The 27,498-nt window shown below is 40.9% G+C and overlaps 2 protein-coding genes across 5 annotated transcripts in view; one reads left to right on the top strand and one right to left on the bottom strand.

Moving 5' to 3' along the window:
• The window catches only part of dlgap2a (discs, large (Drosophila) homolog-associated protein 2a), a 1,214,142-nt gene extending 1,213,251 nt beyond the window's left edge, over positions 1-891 (bottom strand). The window contains exon 1 of the mRNA XM_068021937.1: positions 518-891. The gene's annotated coding sequence lies outside the window, so the exon portion shown is untranslated. The remainder of the gene's footprint in view (positions 1-517) is intronic.
• On the top strand, positions 776-27,498 carry erich1 (glutamate rich 1). Of its 4 annotated transcripts, none has more exons than XR_010970995.1 (6): positions 776-1,033; positions 2,602-2,724; positions 8,295-8,426; positions 13,375-14,051; positions 20,499-20,604; positions 26,981-27,498. XR_010970995.1 is itself a non-coding variant. In XM_068021890.1 (4 exons), exons 1-4 carry the CDS (start codon positions 1,015-1,017, stop codon positions 13,737-13,739), a joined length of 639 nt encoding a protein of 212 aa, XP_067877991.1. In that variant the 5' UTR covers positions 776-1,014; the 3' UTR covers positions 13,740-14,226. The 4 variants fall into 4 exon arrangements, 1 of the variants encoding a protein (XP_067877991.1); XR_010970994.1 differs by lacking the exon at positions 26,981-27,498 and adding an exon at positions 25,607-26,952; XR_010970996.1 differs by lacking the exon at positions 26,981-27,498 and adding an exon at positions 25,607-26,952 and having other exon boundaries at positions 20,514-20,604.

A 27,498-nucleotide genomic window follows, 5' to 3' on the forward strand; every position in this document is an offset into this window, starting at 1 on the left:
TTTTTATTCTCCCTTCTTCTCTATGCTGCCAATCCTCCAACGTGTTCTGACCCTCCCTCCAAACTGCTCCTCCCCTGTGCCCTCCCACTCTAATATGCTTCTTCCCGTCCATCTGCCTCCACAGGTTGATCTAACGTTTCGTCGGTTCACCCCTCCCTCGCATTGCAAGTTAACCCCAGCAAACCCCTTGCCTTGTCCCTGCCCGTTCCTGAGCATCCCGCCAGCGCACCCCTTTCTCCGGCTGCTCCGCCCTAGAGGCTGACCATCGCCACCGCGCTCCGCCCTCGGCGCACCTGGGCGAGTAGCCACTTACCTGCAGAGCAGAGGAGAGCGGAGCGAACAACTTGGGAGACACGCCGACAGCAGCCCCAGCAACACAATCCCCGGCTCTGTTCTCAGTGCTGACAAGCTCGGCACCATAATTGCCGGATGGATAATAAGTGATAAGTGTGTGCGCGAGCCCTATAATCACACCCTTCCCCTGAGTTAGTAACTCACAACGCCCGCAAATATTTACCTTCTTCAACGCTGACATGGTATTTATCCCCTTTCACCACGCAATACATGACACTGTGAGCACAACACGCGAGATGCGCAGCCCCGCTCGCAATTCTTACTTGCAGCTTAACACAGACTTTTTTTTTTCTCTTTTATTTGCCTCTTTCCCAAAGACTCACCGGCGCGCGCATGCACCACAGAAGCATCACCACGGCCCGGGAGAGCGCATGCGCGCTGGAGAGAGGCTTTTTGACACGCAGCTCCGGCAGACGTGCTCAAGCATGCGTAGCGCCCGTGCGTCTTTTTTTTGTTCACCTCGCCGGCGGCGGATGGGAAAGGCGGGACCAGTGACATCGAACAGCCAATTATAAGACAGGATTTCCGTCAGGCCACGCCTCCCTATTGTGATTGACGTGCCGTCTCGCGGCTTGGCGGACAGTCGGTTAAACGGAAAAGGCACGAGCTGGCGATTTGAATTGAAACGGTTTTAGTAGAGTGAAAAGGTCAGAGGATGTGATGGTGGACAGACAGCAGGGTAAGGGATGGCAGGCCGAGGTTTTCGGCCCGGGGACTGGGATGTTGTTACTTGCTCGACATCGGTCTGGGAGAGTCGGTGTGTGCCAAGTCACCGCGGGTTTTATACATTGGAAAGATTCCCCGCCCAAAACAAACAGCGGGAAGAAAGTTGTGGAGGCTGTGAATGGGAAAGCTACTGGCGTTAGGCGGTCAGGTTAGCACCCGGGAGGCGTGGGGAGAGAGTCCCCGCCTGAAAGGCCAATTCCTCCTGCCGAGTCCTGAGCAACCGCCTATCCCCCGGCAGCTTCTGCCGCATAAAAATAGAAAATGCTCTGTGGGGAGAGAAAACTGTTTAAATTTGAAGCTTGTTTTTTTTATCAGAACTAGAGCATTAACTGTTCTATCCTGCTGATGCCGCCTGATCGACTGAGTATTTTCAGCATTTTCTCATTTCCATGTGGAAGGGAAGAACATGATGGTCCTTCATTAACCATCCCTGGCCCCATTTATTGCTGCTTGAACTCCAAATAGGGAAAGTAAATGACAATGATATAACCACATCTCCATTATTTAACACTGATCTATTTTCTACAGATTGCACTTTATTTTGCTTCAGTAGCTATCGAGTTCCGTGCAACATTTAATGTTTTTATCCCTTGAGCATGTGATCTCTTCTGGCTGGATAATTCTTCAAGTTTTTTTTTGAGGAAATGAATCAATATTGCATTAACCATAATGGACAAATTCGGACTATCGGTTAATTTCTCCAAAAGCAGACTTCCTGCTGGCTGTCTTTTGTGGGATCAATGGATTGATGTAGAAGAGGAATGGTTTGAGTTATTCTCTCAATGCTGTCATTGAACCTCAAGGATAATAACTGCAATAGTGAAACGTAATCAAATGTGTACTCCAGGCATCTTGTTTTCAACACTATATCCATACAGCTGAAGGAAGAAGGGATGTAACTATGGTTGACATACGTTAGATATAGTGGTACACTGCTTTTTTTTTCAACTTGCAATGTGGAAAATGTGGTCAAAGTGCACTTGTACTCTTGTGACTTCAAGCCCTCAAATGCTGCTTACTTGGGAGTTTAAAGTTCAATGAAGGCTAGGGCTATATTTTAGCTTGTGATCTGAGATTGCAAATCCAACTCTCCTGACTAATGGCAAGTTTTAGACTGGTACATCTTGAATATATTCAAATGTAGGAGTGCCTGTAGTCTCAAAACATTTAAATAAACTATGCTTGAGTTTATGATGTTTTTAGGCAGTCCAATAGATCCTTTGACAGCATGACTTGACACTGCACTGGAGTTATATCTTGAAAAACATTTTTAGAACAATCCCACTTGGCTATCACCTATTTTTGTTTGGGTGTGACACCCAACTGTTAAAGACCCTGGAATGCTTTGCAATGTAGAAAAGGCTGTATAAGTTTAAGTTTGTTATATGTGCTAGTTAGCATTTGGATTGGCTTTGAGACAGATCTGCTCCCAAACTGTTAAAAGACTAGTTTCTAATCTGAATAAATTTGTACGTCATGCTGTGTACTTAATCATTGTAACTTTTCTTTTTTCCCCCACAGCATTTAAACAAAAAGTGTTAAAGAAACTATATTCTTCACCATCTCCAGTTCCTACAAAAATTTCAAGGGTGAAACAAGAACATAAGGAGGAGGAAAGAAACAAAATCACTGGTGACTCAATAGGTAACAGTGTAGAATATTACAGTATTGCAGCAAATATAACTATAGTTGGCCTTTTGTATACCGTACCATGAATGTATTTTGCCATTCTACAACTGAGGTTGACTTGACAACACTGCTGAGACGCCACATCCCCTTGTATACAAGCTGCTGTAGCCCAGCAGTCTTGCAGTTTAATTGTATAGATTCCACCAAGTGTAATACGTCTATCTTGATGGAACTATTGATTGTTTTTCATCCTGCTGTTTTAACTTTTAAAGAGATAGCTATACACCAAGCTTCAGTATCGTCAAGATGAGCACTCGTTGTTTAGATTTTTATATATTAAATATTGTTAGGTAAAGTTTAGAAGTGTTACAATGGTAGTACAAGATATGCATTGTGCAAATCTCACGACGATATGAATTAGGAGCAGAAGTAGGCCATTCAGCCCATTAAGCCTGCTCCGCCATTTAATAAGATCATGGCTGATCTGTTTCTGTCTCGAATTCCACACTCCCATCTACCCCCGATAATCTTTGATTCCCTTGCTGGATTTAGGATTTTTTTGAATGATTTGAGCAGCTAGATTAATCACACTTGCAGGAAATATCTTGAGCTTCATTCAGCAAAGCTTAAAGTTGCGTTCAGGAAGTGAGAATAGTTCTGGAACAAACATTCCAAGAACTGGTCAGTACCAGACTGACAGTAACAGAGAATAAAAACTGAAAGCATGATGCCATTTGTTGATGTCAGAAGAGGAAAATAAAGTAAGTGCAAGGGACTCCTGAGGTCTTATCTTTACATGGAAGCACTAAATACTTATTCCAAGGACAACAATTTGTAAGTAGCTGCGAGCAGGCGATGGTACTGTATAAAACCTAGTTGCTCAAGGAGGAGAAATACAGGAACATGGGGATAATGAAAGAATGCATAATGAGGGAAGTAAATAGCCACTTCTTCTGTAACCATAAATGTGAGTTCTGTCAGTTGCCTTCCAAGTATCTGTGTAGAAGTTTTTGGAGAGTGAGGAAGATCAGCCGGGAGTCACGGTTCTGACATGAATCAACAGTGTAGGGAAGATTAGGGTCCAGATCATAACAAAAAAAGTTGCGGTAATTGGTTAAGTAGCAGGAAAATGTTAAATGTTGTAATGTCAGGATTAGTACCATTGCCACATGTTGGCCAGTGCAGAACCAGCCAGACTAGGAAGGCAAATGTGTGAGTAGAAGCAAAATGGAGGAGGGAAGGGCTCAGATTCCTGGCACATTGTGATCAATAAAGAAACAATCCAAAATGAATCCCTTTGGATTGGTCTGAGGAACAGTAGGGTGTCAGTCACATTAATTGAAGTATATAATAGACCACTCAACAATAGCAAGAGAATTTAGGATGATCTTTGTAGATAAATTAGGTCAGGATACATCAAAATTATAATTGTCAAATTTTAATGCTCCAAAAATAGGGTGAAGTAAAATGGTTAATTTCTTAGGTGATTGAGGTTTATTTTTTCCATTATCTTCAGGACTGTTTTCTCAGTCAATGTATTGTTGAGCAAAAAGGAAAGAAGCAATGCTTGAGCTGGTTTCATGAAATAAAGTAGTACAAGTTAGACCATTTAAACGGAGGAAAACATCTGGGAAACAGCGATCAGAGTTCAGTGTTGGAACAGAAAAGGACAAGGGTATTTACTGGAAAAAATAGAACCTTGCTGAGGAAAACACGAGAGATGGGACTGTGCCTAGATTAAATAGAAGGGAAAATTGTTAAGTTGGAACCATTGATCATCAAATGGTAAATATACAGATAATGGAAGTTACAAATCAGATACATTCAATGAAAGGGGAAAAGGGAGTATTTTAAAGGCTGAGTTTCACAGAAAAATCAAGACACTAGATCAAATTTGAAATTTTTTTCAAAAGTGCTTAGGACTTGGTGGGGTAGATAATAGAAAAATAAAACTAGACAAAAATATAGTAAAGCTATGAAAAAAAGTGTGGAAAAGCTAAGGCAATATGAGTCAAAACTGGTCAAAACCATGAAGAGTAGTAAGAACAGGTTTTCAATGGCACATTAGTAACAAGAGGAGTGCCGGTGTGTTGGAGCCACCACAAAGTGAAGGAGACAAGCTCATGGTGGAAAGTAAGGGAACGGTAGAAATACTAAATAGTTCTCTTCTGTTTCCACAACAAGGTGAATATTGGTATTTTAGAACCATCAGGAGTGGATATAAAATACTTGCTGGAGGTTGCTATTCAAAGAGATGGTACTAGAAATATTACTCAAGCTTAAAATAGATGCAAACAATCAGATCTCTGATTATCTGAGAAAATTGAGTGGAGCTGGAGATAAAAGTTTGTGAAAATATAACGTGCAAGAGGGCTGAAGGACAGCAAATGTGACTTCCCTCCACAAAATAGGAAATCAGGAAAAGCCAATTGGACTGTCTTCAGAGGCCATAGTACAAGATGAAATTGCAAAGTACTTGGACTATTGTGAGTTAATTCTGCTCAGTCAGCATACTATAGGGCCTGCTGTGCTTGACTAACCTTACAATTCTGAATAAATAATTACTGGGTAAGGAAATGAGGTGGCTGTGGTTTATGGTTTTCAATATTTGATACAGTGTCACATAAGAGACTTTCAGCAAAGAAAATGCACATGGAATTAAGGAGAATGTGTGGCAGCACAGCTAGAGAGATAGTTGGAGGGCAAAAACGCAAAGTGTAAGGGTATAAGAAATTTTCTGATTGGTAAGATATGAATGACATTCTGAACTTGAGCCACTGTTACTTACATAATAAAATGATCCAGATGTAGGAATTGAGAGAACAGTATCAAAATTTGCTGAATACCCCAAATTGGATGAGGTAGTATATAAAATTGTGAAGATGGACTAGTCAAGTAGTTGACCGATACAGCAGATTATAGAGAAATAGACTTGGAAAAGAAAGTGCACCTTAAAAATAAGATTTGAAGTGGAGTAGAGCAATCTTAGTGTGCAGATACACAGGTCACTAAAGGTGTGAGCGCAAGAAGAAGGCCATAAAAATGCAAACAGTTGATGTGTTTTGTATGGTTTAGATGCCCCACCATAGGATTGATACAAAAGCAGAAGAGGTGCAGAGTCGATTTAGAAAATTACATATTAAGCATCGCAATTATGACGAGACATTTAAACAAGCTAAAACAGGGTTGTCCAATCTTTTCGTCTGGGTGGCCACATTACAACATTTGTCTTGCATAGGGAGCCAGTGAGAGAATTTCGAAAGATAAAGGCAGTAAAAATTTATCTGACGATGAATCAAAACAAAAATATGCATTTTTGTGAAGATGCTTTAAATGGGAAGGTTAATTTATTGACTTCCTGTCTCATCACTATGTTGAACACTGATTTAGTGAGCTACCTGGTATTTTTTCTTTCCACAAGTATTCACTTTTTGCCTGCACACTTGTAGAGATACAGATAGATGTCCACCTGGCAGGAGTGATCGTGATATCTCTCTCTGTGCCGTTCGTCACCCCATCCCCTCTCTGCCGTTCGCAAAGGAAGCTACACTACATTTTTAAAGTAATCACTTTCATATAATTGGCGTTTCCTGTTTTTGAGTTGAACTGATTGTAATCCCAGTCAGCTTGGAAGGGTGAAGAATGCATATTTGCATCACAGAAGCCAATTAACATCCTGGCTCGTGGGTAGTTCAGTCAGCCGGCCGAAAAATTGACGACTAAATATTGCATTTAAATCGGAATTTTGATAAAGCTGCAAACTTCATAGTTGAGTTTGAAGTATTGGTATTCTCTCCAGAATAGACTGCCTGTGGAAAAGCCATTGTTAGTCCCCAATGGTGAAAAGGCTAGAATTCTCCATAAAATAGGAAAACATGTTTCTGAACACTTGGCAAGAAGATTTTATTTGTGATTGCAATACTGATATTTACCTTTATTAAGAGGCAGTTTTCTTTTTACTTTTTTGTATTTCCACATTTTGGCCTTTAAAATCAGTCCAACAATGGGGAGTGGATGGAAAAAGAACAAAATGCAGGTGTTATGACCAAGGCAGGCAGAGCGCATTATTAATTCAATCCCACTTCTCCACAGTTCACTGCATATCAGTAACTTTTCCCATTTACCAAAACAGTCAATTAGATACTCTATTTGTCCCCAGAATAAAGCACACCAACTAGGTTTCTTTAATCAACAACAAAATTAACCGTTTATTATAAAACCAAGTCTTAACCAATGATGGAGTAAATCTATATATGAACTGAGATATTAAAGATCCTTATTTTTTCCCTAGCCCTCCTGCACACACACATGCATCCAAAACCGGTTAACCGGGGAAAAAAAGAGATTTTGGTTTACAGCTGTTTCATAGGAATAAAAGGAATTTTAAAAAACCTGCCGTGATCTGGAAGGAAGTTCTTTGGTTTGGCGAGGTGTCCCAAAGTCGAATAGTTGGATGTCACTCAGTCTTTCCAAGTGAGGTTGATGAACAGTCTGTGTTGGGTAGGCGTTCAAAGAACTTCAACTATAGAAGGCTTCACATAGGTCTTCCATCAGAGGTGTTACAACAGGTGTCAGTTCTCACATTCATTGCAAAAGTCCTTTTTTTTTTAAAGATGCAAGATTTCTGCAAATGCAGGGTTTCTTCAAAAATGCAGGAGGCAACAGTACCACTTCATACAAGCTTTTTTTTTACTTTTCAGTAGCAAGGATTTTTTTTTTTTTACAGAGAGGTAATACTTTTCTGGTTGTTCTTCTGAACTCCAGGCAGGTCAAAATCAAATTTCAATTGCCTGCTTTATCCAAACCCACCTCCTTTTGAACAGTTCAAAAATAATACCAAAACCTTCCAGAAACAAGTCGCATGCCAAGTCATAAATTCTTCCTTGTCACACAAAGGGTAGCTCTGAGGTCAAACACCCTGCTAGTTTCCTTGAAATTACCTGGTTTCCAGTATTTGTTTACTGGTCAAAACCAGGAACCGCTCGTTGACCCTGCCTTCCTTCCAAAAGCATCCATAAAGTTCAGTTATCTCCAGATGTCTCAATGTCCACTGAAATCTTTTCAGTTTTTAAAAATATAAAATCCCAAATTTTGATACAAAAATGGAAATCCTTGCAACATAGGAGAAATTAAATGACAAAAGATTTGGTGGTGCAGGGCCAAAGGGAGTCTCTCCTGCCCTCCACCCTATCACAGACCTTCCCTTTTATTCTTTTTCATCATCACTGCTTTCATTTGTTTAAAAGTAATGCATTTCTAACTTTCCTGTTCTGATGAAAGATCATCGATCTGAAACGCTAACTCTCTTTCTCAACCCACAGATTCTGCCTGACCTGCTGAGCATTGCCAGAATTTTCTTTTTTTTTTCAGATTTCCAACATCTGCAGTATTTTGTTTATGTACCAATGTTCACTAATTCATTTGGCGCACAACAAAATGCCAGTGCATTTCTTTTGTATTTAAATATTAAGTGTGGAACTTGTACTGCAGCTGTTATAAACTCATACAATGATTTAAACAAAAAGTAATTTTCAATACTAAATGTAAAGAAATCAAATCCAAAAAGATGTTATAAATCTCTACAGATGCTGCACAAATTATTCCAGTATGCGGGAAAATCTATACAGTGAGCCTGCCCCCTTCTGGGAATGAAGCATGCTCAACCATATCAGATGAACAGCATGAATCTCAAGATTCAAGTGGGGAAGAACTAGAAGGTAAGAAAAGCATCAGTTTGTTCCTTTTTAAATTATTTTTTAAAACAACAGACAATAGTGATGTCAAATGTCAGCATTTCACTCGTAATACACATTTATAATCCCCAAAATTAAAGCAAAATAGTGCGAATGCTGGAGATCTGAAATAAAAACAAAGTGTTGGAAATACTCAGCAGGTCTGGCAGCACCTGTGGAGAGAGATACAGTTAATGTTTCTGGTTGATGACTTTTCTTCAGAACTCTGATTGACCTGAAATGTTGGGCTGCATTTTGTGCTGGAGCCAGGGCTCCCAGCGCCGGGCCAAAAAGACTTTAAAGGGATGGGGATCCCGCCTCCAAGAGCTGTCGGCCAATCAGAGGGCTGACAGTTCAGCAGTATCAACAACATCACCGGGAGCGGTGGCCACTGCCGGTACTGCAGAGGCCTCAGACCCAGGGCCAGTCCGGAAGGCCCCGATGAGAGGGGATGGGGGGTTGGTCATGCAATTCAGGGGAGAGGGAGATCCTGGGGGGGTGGGTAAAGTTGTTCTGGATGGGGATCCTCCATGGGCCACAAATTGCCCTTGAAGGAGGGGATACCTCCTTCAAGATCCCAGCAGCAGCAGGAAGAGGCCCTTAATTGGCCGTTAATAGGCCACTTAAGGCCTCAAGTGGCCTCTGGGCAGGAAGGTTGTCATCATCCTATCCCTCCCCCGGGATGATCGCTGGGCGCCCTCCCCCCACCCACCCATCACGATACTCCGTGTCGCCTGCCTCAGGGGGCCTCACAAGATCCTGGCCATTAACTGTTTCTGTCTCCACAGATGCTGCCAGACCGGCTGAGTATTTCCAGCACATTCTGGTTTTATTTTGTATCCCCAAAGATGGGGTTAGCTGGACCAACGTTGCCCTAATTGATTTTATCCTTCAAAAATACCCTTATGTCTTACTATTACAGCATGTAGTTGTTTCTTAAGTGAGCCAGGGGTCCTGTCAGCCATTCTTCGGACAGCCTGTCCCAGCTGTTAAGTCACCTGTTATTCTTCTAAACTCCAGCAGATACAAGCCTAGCCTGTCCAACCTTTCCTTATAAGACAACCTGCCCATTCCAGGTATTATGCAAGCAAGGGAAGGCTGTGGCATCCATAAACAGTGCTATTCTAAACTGTATCATGAGCATTTGAATACAGGAGACTAGGCTGAAGTGTTTTCAAATGTCTTCAGCTCCTGAGATATTGTAAGAATTACAGGCTTATAATTAGTGGGCATCCTGCAGAAGAATAAGAACATAGGAGCAAGAGTAGGCTATTCAGCCCATCGAGCTTGCTCCACCATTCATACGATCATGGCTGATCATCCACTTCAAAGCCTTTTTCCCACACTATCCTCATATCCCCTTATGTCATTTGTATTTAGAAATCTGTCAACCTATGCTTTAAACATACTCAATGACTGAGCTTCCACAGCCCTCTGGATAGGAACATAATGAGAAATAAGATGGAGTGAGGGGTTGGAGGTAGTTCCTCTCTGTCAAGGGAACAAATGAGAATACCGGCTTATGAGGGCATTTTGAGGGATTGGCATTGCGGCGTTAAAACACCCTAAGCTTTTCTCTAAATCTACTGTTTGGCAAAAATACACTGCTTTGGATTGTATCCCAACTTCTGGCAGGTGCAGTATGATAAGTGATCTTGTTATTGCAAAAGCTAATAATTACTGGTGGAAGAGAGGGGAAAAGAATAGAGTGAGACTTAAGAGCTATCTGCATCTTTTTATGTCTGTAAATATGTGCAAACTTGTGTAAGTTGCTCTCATCAATTCGTATATTATTTTCAGCATTACGCTTTGCAAGATGGTAGTTTAACATTAAGATTGCTAGTCTATAGGTTTATTACTCTAGATTTATTTATCTGTTAGAATTAGGGAAAAATATGTTAAGGGCTTTATTTACAGATAGAACTCTTGTTGTCCTCAACCTCCTGGAATGTATCATCAACCATAAAAACAGAAAACAAACATAGAAAAAGCTTGTTTTAAGGCGAGGAAGCAGGTAAAGGAGGCCAAAGCTTGAAAACAGTACTTGAAATGCCTATGATTGGATGGATTTCTCTGTAGTTCTGGGTTTTGGGGTATATTTTAGTGGGTTTGGGTCATTCTCAGGGTACAAGGGCCAGAAAGAACATCAGATGGGTGCAGATGCACATGTGAGTAAAAGGAACGGGCCCATGCCTTCTATCCAAAGGCCAAAACAGCTAATATAATTCTCTATTGAATTTTGTAAACTGCTGCTTGAATACTGTAATATATGAAGTGTCACTTGTGCTTAAATAATCAAAACTTTTACCAATAAGGAGTCAACTTTGAACTGTTGAAAACAAAGTCCAAAGGGACTTCAGAGTTCTATCTGTAAATAAAGCCCTTAACATATTTTTTCCTAATTCTAACAGATTTATTAGGGCGGCGCAGTGGTTAGCACCGCAGCCTCACAGCTCCAGCGACCTGGGTTCAATTCTGGGTACTGCCTGTGTGGAGTTTGCAAGTTCTCCCTGTGTCTGCGTGGGTTTTCTCCGGGTGCTCCGGTTTCCTCCCACAAGCCAAAAAGACTTGCAGGTTGGTAGGTAAATTGGCCATTATAAATTGCCACTAGTATAGGTAGGTGGTAGGGAAATACAGGGACAGGTGGGGATGTGGTAGGAATATGGGATTAGTGTCGGATTAGTATAGATGGGTGGTTGATGGTCGGCACAGACTCGGTGGGCCGAAGGGCCTGTTTCAGTGCTGTATCTCTAAACTAAACTAAACAGAGCCCACCATTACAGATGCCACTGTCCAGACAATTCAGATTGTTTCACTTGACGATGGAAAGTGACGGCGTGCACAGTACGCAGCAAAAGCCATGGGCCCCAACAATATCCTAATGTTAATACTGAAGGCCTGTGCACCAGAGCTACCCACTCCCTACAACACATCCGTCCATCAATGTGGAATACTGGCTAGGTATGTCCTATCCATATAAAAAGGATAATCTAACTTGGCCATTTACCATCCTATCACCCGCTTCCCGATCAGTAAAGAGCTGTAGGAATCGTCTATTGTGCCACCAAGCTCAGGTTCATATCTGACAAAAAAGGAAGAGTGGTCTTGAAGACCACAGCCGTAGACATTGCCGCAGGAGTTCGAGTATCCTTGACCTAATCACCTTTAGCTGCTTTATCAATGGGGCCCTCCATCATAAGTTTGGGAATAGGACTGTTCGCTAACTTCTTAGATAATGAAGCAGTCCTTGCCAACATACAGTAGGAACTTCACGTCTAAACGTAGGCTGGCAAGTGATGGGGAATATTTTGCACCACGCAAGCAATGTCCATCTTGCAGAAGAGAATGCCTAACCACTTATTACGATCTAAGTAGAGACTGCTAACTTTAAAATGAGATATGAACTTCCCAATGACCGATTAAAGAATTACACAAGATTTCACATTTTAAGACTTCTCCTATAATTAAACTAAAATTCAACATTAAACAGTATTTGGGTAGCTAATACACTAAAGTTATGGGAAATACCTTTCTTTACTTATTAGCACACTCGAAAATCCCACACCACACTTTTACGTTACACAGTATTCTCATCGAGAAAGATATCCTTGCAGTTAAACGTCCCAAACTCCTCCCAGCTGCAATGTGTTGGATCTTCCAGTGCCCTTCTCAAAGCTAACATCCTTTTTGCTCACTTATTCCGAGTACATTCAACTGGACTTCCATTTATAAGGCAATCTCTGGTGATCCCATTGGTCTTTTCTCTTCCGCAAGCGTTGAATCTCTGAACTGGGTTCAAGTCTTAGCAATCTTTTGCTGCATCTGTGACCTGAAAGCAACTGTTTTCTCTCTCTCTCTAGGCTGCACAGCAGACTGCTGGTCGTCTTTTCTTCCTTTTCAGTTTTCAGACCTAGGAAAGTCTCTCAAATTTATCCAGATCAGAAGTCAATTGTCATTTGCCTTTAACAATTCTCAGATCAAGACTGACTTGATTGAAATATATAAGATCCTGAGGGGTCTTGGCAGGGTGGATGTGGAAAGGATCTTTCCCCCTTGTGGGAGAATCTAGAACTTGGGGGTCACTATTTAAAAATAAGGGGTCACCCATTTAAGACAGATGAGGAGAAATTTTTTCTCTCAGGGTCGTGAGTTTTTGGAACTCCCTCAAAAGGTGGTGGAATTAGAGCCTTTGAATATTTTTAAGGCAGAGGTAGATAGATTGTTGATAAGCAAGGTGGTTAAAGGTTATCGGGGCTAGGCGGGAATGTGGAGTTGAGGTTGCAATCAGATCAGTCGTGATCTTATTGAATGGCGGAGCAGGCTCGAGGGGCCGAGTGGCCTACTCCTAATTTGTATGCTCGTATGTAATTGTCCACCACCATTCTCAACTGGATGTGGAAGGGTGAGAGCGTGCTTTGGTCTAATCTGTTGTCAATGTGATCTGAATGATCTTTAACCCAAGCAATAAAGTTACCTTTTATATTACTGGAAATAAAGGCCAGACTGCATTTTGGGAGACCTATTTAAAATTGTCACTTTTTAGACAAGAAATTAAATACCTCTCCCCTCCACTTGTTCAGTGGATATTAATGCTGTAATAGGATCATAATGAGGTTCATCTTTGGGGAAAAAATTAAATCCAATGGGCCCATAGTTTTCTGTCAACTGAACCAATCTGTGAAAAACAAATAAGATGGAATAAGATTACTGTAGCTTTTCAATTTCACAATATGTTGGAATGATATCCAGTTTAGTTTAAGTATGTTTATTCTGTATAAAATGTATTTCTAATGTTTATAAACAGTAGTAGAACAAACAGATTAAGTATATACACTGCTCCATCTTGGGCTATAATGTTTAGTAATCTGTTGGTAACAAGCATCTATGCATATTGTGAAGTTATCTATTACAACTAATATTTGTTCAATTACAGAAGGAGAGTCTTCACAAAAAATTCAAAGGAAACATAGGCGGAGAAGAAAGTTCAACAACTCGATGCTTGACCATATCAATAAAAATGGACAATCTGCACTTCAACAACCAGAGGCGTTACAAAGTGACATCTTACAGACACTGTATCTAGATTCTGGAAAGCCAGGAGCAGAAACATTAACTAAAAACAGGAGAAGAAAATTGAAAAAGAAGCGACATAAAGAAAAGCTGAAAGCTGCTGGGCTGGTACCCAGAGCCACAGCTGTGGAATTCACTTATGAACCAGGAGAGGGCAGCAGTGAAGAAGGTGTTGCTGAAGATGGAAAGAAGGCTGCTGAGCTTACTGACTACTTAAATGCAACCTAGGAATCATTTGTTGATGGTACATTCTGTAAATCCTTAATCCTTTCCAAGCTTGATTTCCACCACTAGCGCCACCCAAAACATTTCTTAATCTGGCTTTTCCCTTAAGATTGCAAAGTTTGATCTATTATAACTAGAGTTCAGTCAGCAACTAAAATAGCATCATAGCCTGACTTGGTGATTTTCATGTCAGAGCGCAAGTTTTCTTTTTGGTGTCCAGATTTATACATAATTTTTGGATAGAGAAAGTTAAATGATTTTACATTGAAAGCACCTTTTTGCCCAGTTGTTTGAGAAAATCTTCACTTTGTTATGGTATGTATGTCTGAACTGCAACTGTCAAATTAAGTCTACTCCATTTTTGAATTTGTTTTTGCTTTGTAGATTGATTAAGATTATAAAGGGTTTCTGTTTGACATGTAAGAACTGTTCTACGTTATGTAACTAGGTTATTGGAAAATAAAATATTTTGGGATATAACTTTTGTTTCTACCACTGGTATTTGTGTAGAGGATAAGTGACATTGGAACAATTATAGCATATGTCAAAATCATTCACGTGATGCAGACAGTATGTGTTATGATGTCTGACTCTGTTCTTCTGCCAGACCTGAATACTACTGACTTTGGAAATAATCACCAGGATTACTAGAGAAAGCATGGAGATTGTGTACTTTTCTCAAGAATTTCAGTGGCTAGTTTAGGAATTTGAAAGAATGGTCTCTGGCTGTTTTTCTTCCAGTCCCTTTCAGGATCATTCCAGAATCAACTGCTAGGAGTTCTGTAAAAGTAGCTCAGGGATGACTACTTCTGATTTTCATGGAGTCCTACAGAGAGGAAGCTGAGTGACATGACTGAGATTGGAATGTAGCATCTGGGTTATTGTGAATCATGACCCAGGCCTATTTTTCTGTATTCTAAATTATTGCATTGATTTAAGTAACCAGAACATTAAGGAAACTTCATTATTTTGATGTAGTAGAATGGATGATATTTCTTTTTTCATAAAGTATTTTGTGAATGAGTAATTCTTTCCTTGTTCCACTTCCCAAAGTCTTTGTTTTTTTCATTTTATGGTAAATCTAAAACTGGCACTGTGTCTTTCATCTTGGAAACTATGCAACAGGTCCTGCAGGGTCTTGAGTGGGGGACTATGCTATCTTCTGATGTGCTGGTTCTGTATTGCTTGTAGCTATTGTTCTACACGTTATTAACGGATTATCCATTGCTTTGGAGGAATTCAACACAATTGTCATGATGACTCCTGATCTATATTTTATTTATATTTTCTGTTTTCAATAATTCGTGAAAAATGCTTGAAGAATACATAAGGAACATTGGTTTCTGTAAAATGGAAGTGGAGTGGCTCACTGCCTGCTGAGCAAGTTGTAGTGGCTATTATTTAAATTTTGATTCCTAAGAAGTGCTGCTTAACAAATTCAAGGCCATTTGAGATTTACTCTACCTTCAGATTTTGTTCCTAGCCTTACAAACACAGTAGAATTTGTTAGGAACAGATGTATCTATGTTTTGCTTTCAGTACAGAGGAGGACTTGTATGGTCGCAGAGCATTACTGAAATAGCACTTATAAAATGGGAGAGCAATTTACAGCTTTGACTTGAATGTGGTTTTATTCACGAAATTTTAAAATAAATTTAAACAGTGCTGAAATACGGCTGACCTTGTTAAAATATTGATTCCTAGCTTCATTACGATTATCTAATACAATTCATTGTCATTTGGTCTACTTTGATTCTTTAGTTTCATAACCTAATAAATTTTTAACAATGCTAAATTTGATCCATTTGCTTAAGTTTAGACAACTCTTATGGGTTTAATGTTTTACGTCTGGAAATTTTTATTAACTGTTGTATCAAAAAAAATTAGCTATTTTATCATCTATATCAAAATAATGGATCTGCAGCTGATTATGTTAATATTTCCCTTTTGGAAGGCAGTATAGGATCATAGAATCTTACAGCACAGAAGGAGGCCATTCAATCCAGCATGCCCACACTCCAGCTTTTTCCCAAAACCCTGCAAATTGATTTTCCTCAAGTACATGCCCAGTTGCCTTTTAATTTTCTTGTGGAATCTGATTCCGCCACCTTTTCAAGTAGTGCATACAGATCTTCAAAAAATTTCAGTTCAGTTCAGAGATACAGCACTGAAACAGGCCCTTCGGCCCGAGTCTGTGCTGACCATCAACCACCCATTTATACTAATCCTACACTAATCCCATATTCCTACCACATCCCCACCTGTCCCTATATTTCCCTACCACCTACCTATACTCGGGGCAATTTATAATGGCCAATTTACCTACCAACCTGCAAGTCTTTTGGCTTGTGGGAGGAAACCAGAGCACCCGGAGAAAACCCACGCAGACACAGGGAGAACTTGCAAACTCCACACAGGCAGTACCCAGAATTGAACCCAGGTTGCTGGAACTGTGAGGCTGCGGTGCTAACCACTGCGCCAATGTGCCGCCCACAAAGAGGGTTAAATCATTCTCCCTCTTCCTCCTTTACTGCTTTTGCCAATTTTAAATCTAACCTCTGGTTTCTGACCCATTTGCCAAATGAAATAGTTGCTCCCTACTTGCTCCATCAAAATCTCATAATTTTAGATACGTCTAGAGGTCCAATATCCAAAATCTGGTACCCTCGGGACCGAGACTATGCCAGATTTCACACTTTACCGGATTTTGGACACATTGAGAAGGTGACCACCCTCCAGGTCAGCCTGAGATCGAGGATAAAAATGGACCTCGGCTTATTACTCGCCCAAGTACCATCCACGGCCAACTGGAGCCCAGTCCTGGGACAGGGAGCGTGGAATGTTGGCTGGGGAGGTTCTACCAGTCACCGCTGACATATCGCAATTTTAAAACAAGTCCGGTAGAAAGTTACTGAAGGAGAAAATTAAACTTAAGCATTGACTTGACGTTACTCTTTAAGGAGGATGCTATATAAAAAGCTGTGTCTTCAGTCTTTTCAAGTTTAATTCAAATAATTAACAATTGGCACTCAACTGTTGTTGCATTTGAATATTTTCCAAAATGTCCGGTTTTCAGAGAGACGGATTTTGGATATCGGACCTGTATTAAGATTCTGTTTAGCCTTCTCTGCTGTAAGCACAATTACAGCTTCTCAAATTTCTCCTATCCCCTGTATTCTCTCCAGGGTCTTGACATCCTTCCTAAAGTGTTTTAAATGTTTCAGAAATGTCCTTCAATTAAATGATAGGCATTGGTGCACCTATTCCCCAGTTAGTCTTTGGGCATTGTTAGCCCCTGGTTCCTTGAGGGTCCCACTATAAGTACATAAGAAATAGAAGCAGGAGTAAGCCATATGACCCCTCAACCCTGCTCCTCCATTCAATAAGATCATAGCTGATGCACTTCAGCACCACTTTCCTGCCCTATCTCCATATCCCTTGATTCCTTTAGTGTCCAAAATCTATCGATCTCAGTCTTGAATATACACAACGACTGAGAATCCACAACCCTCTCGGGTAGAGAATTCCGAATATTCCTCTGAAGAAATTTCTCCTTTCTAGTAAATGGTCCAACTCCTTATTCTGAGTTCTGAGCTATGACCCCTACATCTATACTCTGCAGCCAGGAGAAACAGTCTCTCAGCATGAACTGGAGTAGCCATATAAATACTGTGGCTACAAGAGCAGGCCAGACGTTAGGAATCCTGTGGCGAGTAACTCACCTCCTGACTCCCCAAAGCCTGTCCACCATATACAAGGCACAAGTCAGGAGTGTGATGGAATACTCTCCACTTGCCTGGATGGATGCAGCTCCAACAACACTCAAGAAGCTCGACACCATCCAGAACAAAGCAGCCCGCTTGATTGGCACACCATCCACAAACATTCACTCCCTCCATCACCGATGCACAGTGGCAGCAGTGTGTACCATCTACAAGATGCACTGCAGCAATGCACCAAGGCTCCTTCGACAGCACCTTCCAAACCCGCGACCTCTACCACCTCGAAGGACGAGCAGCAGATGCATGGGAACATCACCACCTGTTCCTGTCCAAGTCACACACCATCCTGACTTGGAACTATATCGCCATTCCTTCACTGTCGCTGGGTCAAAATCCTGGAACTCCCTTCCTAACAGCACTGTGGGTGTACCTACCTCACATGGATTGCAGCCGTTCAAGAAGGCAGCTCACCACCACCTTCTCAAGGGCAATTAGGGATGGGCAATAAATGCTGGCATAGCCAGTGACGCCCTCATCCCATGAATGAATTTTTAAAAATCCACCCGGTCAAGCCCTAAAGAGCAATGGGAATTGCCAAATGTAGCATACTTCATTTTCTGACACAATTTGAAGAAAATATTAAAGAGTAAGTACTGTGGGTGTGATTATGTCCATTGATGCAGACCGATTAAAACAGTAAAAAGACTTCAGTTTTCCATGAATGAGACTTAATTTATAAATTAGATTAATCTACCTATACTCAGAAGTATTTTTCTAAAGTACTGGATTCGGAGTGAGATTTTAACTGATCAGTTTTAAAATAAAAAAGTGAGGAAAGTCATTTGTCCACTATACTTGGCAACATTTTGAAAAAAATAAATTGATCTAATCATTGGAAGGCAAAGAAAGGACTGACATGGTTTAGGAATAGCGTCCCTTTCAGAAATAGATGTCATTTCAGTGAGGTGGTCTACCCCACTCTGGTTACAAGGCCTTCTGCTGTATTGGAGCATTTGTTCTCTTTGCCTTCGGTTATGGTCTTAATTGTTATCTTTCCAGAAAGTTTAATGTAGAATGTGTTTAGTAGCTGACAATTATATTAAAGAACAAACATACATTTATATAGTGTCTGTGTCTTTCACAATCTTGGTACATTCCAAAGTAAATACTTTTGAAATAAAAACAAGAAACGCTGGAAATACTCAGCAGGTCTGACAGCATCTGTGGAGAGAGTATACTTTTGAAGTTCAGTCATTGTTGTGATAGTTGTTGAAATGTCTGATGGAAAGTGATCTGCTGCAATTGGCTCTGGTATTAAACTTTCTCACCAACATCATCTTCATTGAAGAACAAACAATGTATAAACTGAGGAATCTAAATTTCCCCTGTCCCATCATGTTTCCAGGGTTCCTTCTGTACTAGGTCTCCTATCAAAAGTTTCTTGTATATGCCACATAATCCCTCGACTCATTTTGGCACTGGACCTGGCAACAGCCAGAGGCTTTGATATTTATCATGGCGGTGGTGGCTGGGTTACCTGAAGGTACTGGATTTTACCCACTGTTACCAGAGGTATTCTAAATTTTCAGAGAAAAATTGGGGAGATAAAGAAGCACATCCTAAAGTGTTCACTGCAGAGGATCCACGTGTAAACATCAAACACACAATCGTACAAATTTTGAATGTTGTAGTTATGTAGTTATTATAATGGAGATTTTTTATAAGTCGCACTTTATTAATAGTTTAAATGTTTTGAATCACTCATGATCTCTTGCAGAGGAGGCCACTGTAGTCTGCTTTCTATTCCTCTACTAGATCACTGACATCTTGACTTATCAAAATCTTGCAAATGAAATGAATAAAGGATAATACTTGCTTTATTTTCATTAACAAAATTGTTCCTTTTCAAGCATTCAAGATAACTGAATTAATTTACATAAAGATATTGTCTGAAGATGACTTTCATAAAATTGACCATTGCTGTGAATATTGGATTTTTGCAATAAAGACTGAAATTATATTTGGATCTTATGAATTACCTTTGCTGATGTTGAAATACTGCCTGTTCATGTCTTGCCAGACATGATTTGGAGTAATTACTGTCATGAATTCTCTATTTTGTAACATACATGTTAATTGCAATTTTTTCAAATACTGAAGACAAGCTTCAAAGATAGTTGGGCTTTTTCTCACTAAATGTATCTGCTAAATAATATCAGGGAGCAGGTAGGCAAACTTTAATTTGCCGTGAAAACAAAATGCACCTATTACAATCGCAGTAAAGCTTGTTTTGTAGGTTTAACTGTTAAATACACCACATCCACTCTTGTCCTCTGGCTGTAATATGTTTTATAAATGAGGACTGCTGACATTTCAGATTTAACTGTGCTTTAATAACGTGCCAGATGCAGCCAATAAAGATAAACTTAAAAAAGGTTAGATTGGAGAGCTTGGAGAAGTGTTATATTTTCAGCCTTCCAGTACTATGACACTTGTAAGTATGCAAATAGTTAATGCCAGTGTTTATTGCAACATAATTGGTAGTTGCTTAGAATTTAGTTTGAAGACAAAGTATGCTGTACATTGATTCACTTCACTGTTGCATCTGTAAGTACCATTTTCAATTATATTTTTCAGAGAGGTTTTTCCAGTTTCCCCTCCCCCTCTCATTCGATTTTTCTTCCCCACCCTCTCTCACCTCCCTCACTCACACTTTCTCTCACATCCTTCCCTCCTCTCACCTCCCTCCCCCACTCACCTTCCTCCCCCCACTCTCTCAGCTCCCCTACACTCTCTCACCTACGCCTCCATTGTCTTGCCTCCCCCTCCACTCTTTCGCCTCCTCCCCACTCTCTCGCCTCCCCCCACCACCCCCCCCCCAACCTCTTGTCTCCCCAACCATTTCCGCCCACATGCCTCCAATTAGATTAGTCAAGCATGATTTACCTTTTACAAATCCATGCTGGTTCTCCTTAATAAACTCAAACCTCTCAAAGTGTCTGTTGATTTTTTCCCTGATTATTGTTTATTAATATTGAAGGATTGGCCTTCACAGCCGTCAGCAAAGGTATACCAAGAGAAGACATCTCATCTAGAGGAGGTGGTGGCGTAGTGGTAATATCACAACTAGCAACACAGAGGCCCAGGTTAGTGCTCTGGGGACATGGGTTCGATGGCATATGGTGACATTTGAATTCAATTAATAAATTTGGAATTAAAAAGCTAATCTAAAGGTGACCATGAAGCTATTTTGATTGTTATAAAAACCTGCCTGGTTCACTAATGTCCTTTAGGGAAGGAAATCTGCCATCCTTACCTGGTCTGGCTTACATGTGACTCCAGACCCATAGCGATGTGGTTGACTCTTAAATGCCCTATGAAATGGCCTAGCAAGAACTCAGTTCAAGGACAATTAGGGATGGGCAATAAATGCTGGCCTAGCCAGCGGCACCCACATCCTATGAAAGAATAAAAAAAATTCTAAATGAATTGATTGCTGCATGTCCATCATCTTTTCTAGATGGAAGAATGCCAATCATATTGTTTCTAAATCCTTACCCACCAGTGATGTTAAACTAACTTGCCTGTAGTTGCTAGGACTGTCCTTACATCCTTTCTTGAATAAGGGTGTCACATTTGCCACTTTCCAATCCTCTGGCACCCCCCCGTCCACCACACCCCCGCCACCCCCCCCACTATCCACGGGAGATTGGAAGATTATGGCAAGCCCTTCCGCTACCTCCACCCCCACCTCCTTTAGCAACCTGAGATACAAGCCATCCGGACCAGGTGACTTACCTACTCTAAGCATAGCCCACCTTTTTAGTATCTCCTCACTCAATTTTTACCCTATCCATTGTGTCTACTCTCCCCATTTCTACTGATATTTTGTCGGATTCCTCTTTAATGAACATTGAAACAAAGTGCTCATTAAGTATATTAGACTTGCTCTGTGCCTCGAAGCATATATTACCTTCTTTGTCACTAATAGGCTCAGTCCGCCTCTTACTACCTGCATTACCTATTTACATCATTGGGTTCCTTTTAAGTTGACTGCCATTCTATTCTCATGTTCTCTCTTTGCCAGTCTTATTATCCTCCTCACCTCCCCTCTCAACTTATTGTATATGGCTTGGTTCTCACTTGAAGAATTCACCTGACATGCATCATACACTCTCTTTCTTTGTTTCATCATAATCTCTATCTCCCTCATCATCCAAGGAGCCCTGTTTTTGGTTCTGCTACCTTTTGTCCTTGATGGAATGTACCTAACCTGTATCTGAAGCATCGCTTCCTTAAAGATAACTCATTGTTCTGATACAGCTTTTCCTGTCAATCTTTGATCCAATTTAACCCCGGCGAAATCCCTTCTAGGGTGTATGGTGCAGTATGAGAGGAGTAGTCCCTTTGAACCCTTGTCAGCCGCACATCCATGACAACATGGGTGTGGACAAAGACCACTTCTATGCAACTCTTACTTATGCCTCCAAGGAGCTGGTAGTGCATACCAGTGGACATACCCTGGGACCTCGCCTCAGCTGGCAAGCTAGACTAAAAAAGGGGGAACAGCAACTTCACAAGATGTTGTACAAGGGGTGTCGCCCATTTTAAGTGCACGTAGCCTGGACCAGTGGCTAAGCCTTAAGAATCTCATTATTCAGAGTCAATGGCTCAGAAGGCACAACAGCAAAATCTGTGACACATCTAGGGCAGAGTCATGATGCTTAAGCACAAATGGCCAGTCACCTTGTGGAGTCAGGGTACGCACCAAGTATTCATCCATAGTTAGTCATGGAATCTAGTTTAAACTGTGGTAGTGATGTAGGCAGACCTGGGCCCTCTGCGGAGATGTCTACTATAAATAGGAACAGGGAAGAAGAGGACTTACTAGGAAGTAGGAATGATGAGGGCAGCCCAAACTCAGAAGGAAGGCAAACATCTGATGATGCTACTCTCAAACTCAGACAAGAGCTCTTGAAAATCAGAACATGGAATGTGAGGGCACTCTTCCAGAGAGGCAAATAGACAACTGCATGAAAGAGATATTAAGACTCAACAACATTTTAAGATTGGCAGATGTTAGATGGACAAAATCTGGGAAAATAGAGTAAGGTAAGCAGGTGATGATCTTCTCGGGTGGTAAAGAACATAAGAATGGAGTTGGGATAATGATGCCAAAGAAGGTAGCAATGACAATGCAGGGATACTAGTCAATATCAGAGAGAGTGATTATGGCAAGATTTAAAGGGAAACCAATGAACGTTGTGTGTTTACAACTGTACGGGCCAGCATCACAGTGATGATGAAGTGGAAATATTCTATGAGGAGGTGCAATAGGCATTGAAGTATGTGAAGAGTGAAGACATCTTGATATTTGAGCGATTTGAATGCAAAAGTTGGTGGAGGCATGGAAGTGTGATTTATGGACTAGGAATGAAGAACAGCAGAGGTGAACCCCAGATACAGTTCTGTGAGGAAAATTACTTGGTCATCTTGAATACAGTCTTCAAACAACACTCAAGAATCCCTTCACTTACCCAGGTTCAGGCATCAATTCAGATCACTGCCTGCTTGTAATGAAGATGAAGATCAGGCTGAAAATCCCAAAAAGGAATCCCATGAAAGATCAAGTCAACTTAGACAGACTGAGAGAGGAAGATGTGATGAAGAAGTATGCTGCTCGGTTACTATCAAGTATGAAGCTTTACTTCAGGGAGGGACAGTGTGAGATCTTAGCGAGGAGGAAACAACAGAAAGGCATTGGGAAAGGTTGAAACTGAGCATGAAATATACAGTAACTGAGATAGTCCCTAAGAAAGAGAAGAGGAAACAACAAGAGTGGATGACTGATGAAATACTAGATATGATGGAGAAAAGGAGACAAAATAAAAACAATAAAGAAAAATATGACAAAATAGAAAGGCAGATAAGAATGTAGGGTGACCAGGGAAAGGTGGTATGAAGACTGTTGGAAGGAAATAGAAGAACTGGAGAAAAGGCATAATATGATAGCATTGCATGAGAAAGTTAAAGCACTGACAGACAAGAAGAAAATAGCCACAAATAATGGCTGTATAAGGAGTAAGGAAGGTGAACTTCTCTTTGAAAAAGAAAGAATAGAGAAACGATGGGTGGAATACATTAGTGAGCTGTATGACAATGAAGACAGAAGTGAATTGTTACCACCAGGGGACCAGAGATAATAGAGGCAGAAGTCAGTGCAGGGATCAAAAAGATGAAAGCACCTGGAATCGATGAGAAACCAACAGAATGCCTGAAAGCCCTGAATGAGGTTAGCATTGGGAAACTGACAGACCATTGCAACAAAATTTACAGAACAGAATTCATACCTGTGGATCTTATGCAGTCAGGGTTCATTCAGCTCCCAAAGAAACCAAAAGCCCTTAGAGAATTCAGAGCACAGGAAAAATGACTCTCATGAGCCATGTGATGATAATGATTATAATAATCATGTTGGAAAGAAATGACCAGTCTATAGAAGCAGTCAGTCAGTATTCAGAGCAAAGAAGGGAATAAGAGAGGGCATCTTTAACTTGAGAGTAGTGATTGAAAGATATCTGGAAGTATAAAAGCCAGTGTATATATGCTTTATAGACTATGAGAAGGCATTTGATAGAATCTACCATCAAAAAATAATGGCGTGCTTAAACAAACTAGAAATGATAAAAGGATAATTCAAAATCTATATTGGAATCAATCAGCTCCTTTACACTGCCAATGGTCTCACTGTGCTCCCTCTAGGCTGCTCCTTTATACTGCCACCAGTCTTGCTCTGCTCCCTCTAGGCTGCTCCTTTTACTGCCACCAGTCTCACTGTGGACCCCTCGGCCTGCTCCTTTATACTGCCACCAGTCTCTCTCTGCTCCCTCTAGGCTACTCCTTTATACTACCACCGGTCTCGCTGTGGTCCCCTCGGTCTGCTCCATTATGTTGCCACCGGTCTCGCTGTGCTCCCCTTGGCCTGTTCCTTTATACTGCCACCAGTCTCACTGTGCCTTATCAAGGTGATGGTATACCGTGGAGAAATTGTGTTGTTTACCTTGTAGGTTGGAAGCTCCTTTTTGCCCTCTCAGGATATTGTTGGACAATTCTTAAACTTGCAACATGAAGCTAGACAAAAATGTAGGGCTGGATTTTGTGCAGGTGGCAGAGCTCCTGGCGCCAGGCCAAAAAGTTAGGGGAACCCCGTTTCTGCATTTTTTCTGACCCCCAGGGCTATCCTTCAGTCTTTTGGGGTCAAAGTTTGAGGAGACAGGATCCCCATCCTTTCAGCATTTAATAGGGATGGAGATCCCGCCCCGAAGAGCTGCCGGCCAATCAGAGGGCTGGCAGCTCAGCAGTATCGGCAGCATCATTGGGAGCTGGTACTGCAGAGGCCTTCGCCCAGGCCCAGCGGTGGAACCCCAGACAAGAGTTAGTGAGGCAGGGTTGCTGGGGCCAGTCCGGAAGGAGTCGGGGGGTGGATGTTCGGTCCAGTGGGAGGGGAGTACCAGGGGATACACTTGTCCTCTGTGGGCCACATATTGCCCACGAAGAAATGCCCACCCCCTCCCCCCCAAAGCCCGCAGGGAGGGCGCCTCGTTTTCCAAGGTGTCTTCTCTGTGTGGCAGAGACCCCCCTCCGGCTGCTGGTAAGATCCCAGCTGCGGCAGGAAGAGGCCCTTATTTGGCCTCTGGTCAGGATGGCCATTGTCAGCCTATCCCGCCCCCGGGTGAATCACAACCGGGATTCCTGGCATCGGGTTCCATGGTGGGCGATTCTGCTCTGACTCTCTGCACCCCCCTCCGCCACGGAACCTGCCATCAGGATGAGCACAAAATCTGGCCCGTAATGTGCCAAAATCTAAATTCTTAATTGTCTTGCTAATAGTCAAGAATTCAGCGCATAAATGTTATAATTGCTATTTTAGGTTTGTGTTGGAATAGGGGAGATAATTAGAGCACTTGATGGATCATTTGCTATAATCTATTAAATTTTTGTGGTTACAATGTAGTAAATGGATCCTAAAGCTTATTGGCACTACATTTCAGAATTACTTTTAAACATGCTAATTTATTTGGATTAGAATTTGAAAGTCCTACTGCTAAATCTGCATTATATCATGCCACATTTGACATGGTCCTGTAGTTTTTTTTTCCAGGAATATGCGGTGTACCTTTAAGGCTTACAAATGATCAGTACTGCTTTAAGAACCAGCAGGCCTCCGGAGTTACCGAGAAGGTGCATTTTCACTGCCACTTAGACTGAGAATCATGCGATACATTTGTTACAATTCAATTTTGAACTGGCTTTTTAGTTGAAGACAATCTGTTCTAACAGAGAACACAGACAAACAGGTGTTAGCACCTGAAAAAAGAGCTCTCAACCATTTAAACTGAAGGAAGAGAATTTTAGACTGTTTAATTATTATCTCTCAAAATTCTAAAAAAAAATCAAGCCAAAACAAAGATCTCAGGTAATTTAAACTGAAGGAAGGGAAGTTAGACTGTGACAACCTTTTATCCCTCAAAAACTCTCAAGTCAGATTGATTCTATTGAATGTGTTTGCAAGTCGTTAATTGTTGTGATTCGCTGGAGAAGGAAAGCATCACTTACTGCTGGAGTTAGACTATGGACTGTTAGACTGTAGAAGAACCTTTTTTTCCCCATCGGATGGCTGTGAGGACTTCATGCAACACTGGACTGTAAATTTGCAAGGACTCTAATTTTTTCTATTTTAAATGTTTATATCGTCATAGTGTGTAAAAATTTAGTTTTTCTAATTAAACAGTTAATTTATTGATTTAAAGACACCTGGTTTGGTTAGCCTCATTCGGGGGTTAATAGGTGGCACAATTTGTTTGGGTCTTTAAATTGGAAAGTTTTAAAGATATGTTAGGCGATCTGTGGAGCGACTGTATTGAATTAACAGTGCGTTTCTCCCAGCACAATCAGAATCGTATATTTTGATTGGGGGCTTTGACTGGAGTGGTTGGTGGTAACCCATTTGAAAATACATGTTTTCAAAGCTAACAAGGTTTTGTGTAATTGAAATGCATTTAACAAAGATTCCCCTTCAATTTATTGCAGCTCAATAACTAGTTTCCTGTTTCAGGTTAGAATTTCCCAATGCCCTCCCCTCAGATTGGAAAATCTGTTACTTTTTAAACTCCACCAAGTAACTCCCTGTTGCATTTGCAATTTTCTTGTTGAATTACTGATAACAGTGCTCTCTCTACTCTTAACTTGCCTGAATACAGATACAGATGGAAGCACTTTTTCTGTCCTATAATGTTGATAATGCCCAGGCGCCAATTTTTTTTTACCACCTGCCATTCCATTTTAGCATTTATATTATTTGAAATATTAAAAAACTGGAAACACCTATAAAAACTGAAACAAATGCAACAAATTATTAGCTAAAATGAATACCAAAAAGTGTTTTAAGAAAACTTAAAATTATTTTACAAATGATCATGCCTTGGATCTTGGTTGCTATTGGTTTTGCTTTTCCCTCCTCAGATTTCCATTACTTTAACCGTAGTGTCTGAATACTTGATTTTGTTTGGAGTCAATTAGACACAGGAAGCAAAATGAAGAGAGGGAAAGAAAGATTACACGTGCAAGTGAAAAGAAAAGATACTTAGTAAAAGTAATTTTTTTTAATTTAATGTTTTAAAAACAGAATTTACTATCTTTTGGAATGAGACTTTACATTTTCAATTATTCTCTCTCTCTGGGCAAGAAAGATTGAGTGGCATTGCAGGAACATCAATCTTGTCATTAAAAGAGTCCTTACATCATTAAGTACCAGCCCTAACTTTCTGCGATGAGCTTAATTTGTTTCAACAGCACAAATTCAGAAATTTCTTGAAACTCACAGGAAGGTTGAGGACGAACTCCTGTTTTCATAAGGCGAACAGGTGGAGTGATGCAAATCATTCAGCAACTTGTGGCAATTCGTAACTCATGGTGTTGTTCAACCTTTTCATGTGGTGGGGCCACATTACAATTCTTGTCTGGTGAGACAATTTGGGAAA

Source organism: Heterodontus francisci, chromosome 3 (assembly GCF_036365525.1).
Source record: "Heterodontus francisci isolate sHetFra1 chromosome 3, sHetFra1.hap1, whole genome shotgun sequence".
Taxonomy (NCBI): Eukaryota; Metazoa; Chordata; class Chondrichthyes; order Heterodontiformes; family Heterodontidae; genus Heterodontus; species Heterodontus francisci.

What these genes read in the sequence shown, in the direction of transcription:
- erich1 (XM_068021890.1), top strand. An exon ending in AATCACTGGTGACTCAATAG is followed by an intron (nt 2,725 to 8,294) that starts GTAACAGTGTAG and finishes AAATCTCTACAG; the next exon opens with ATGCTGCACAAATTATTCCA. An exon ending in AAGTGGGGAAGAACTAGAAG is followed by an intron (nt 8,427 to 13,374) that starts GTAAGAAAAGCA and finishes GTTCAATTACAG; the next exon opens with AAGGAGAGTCTTCACAAAAA.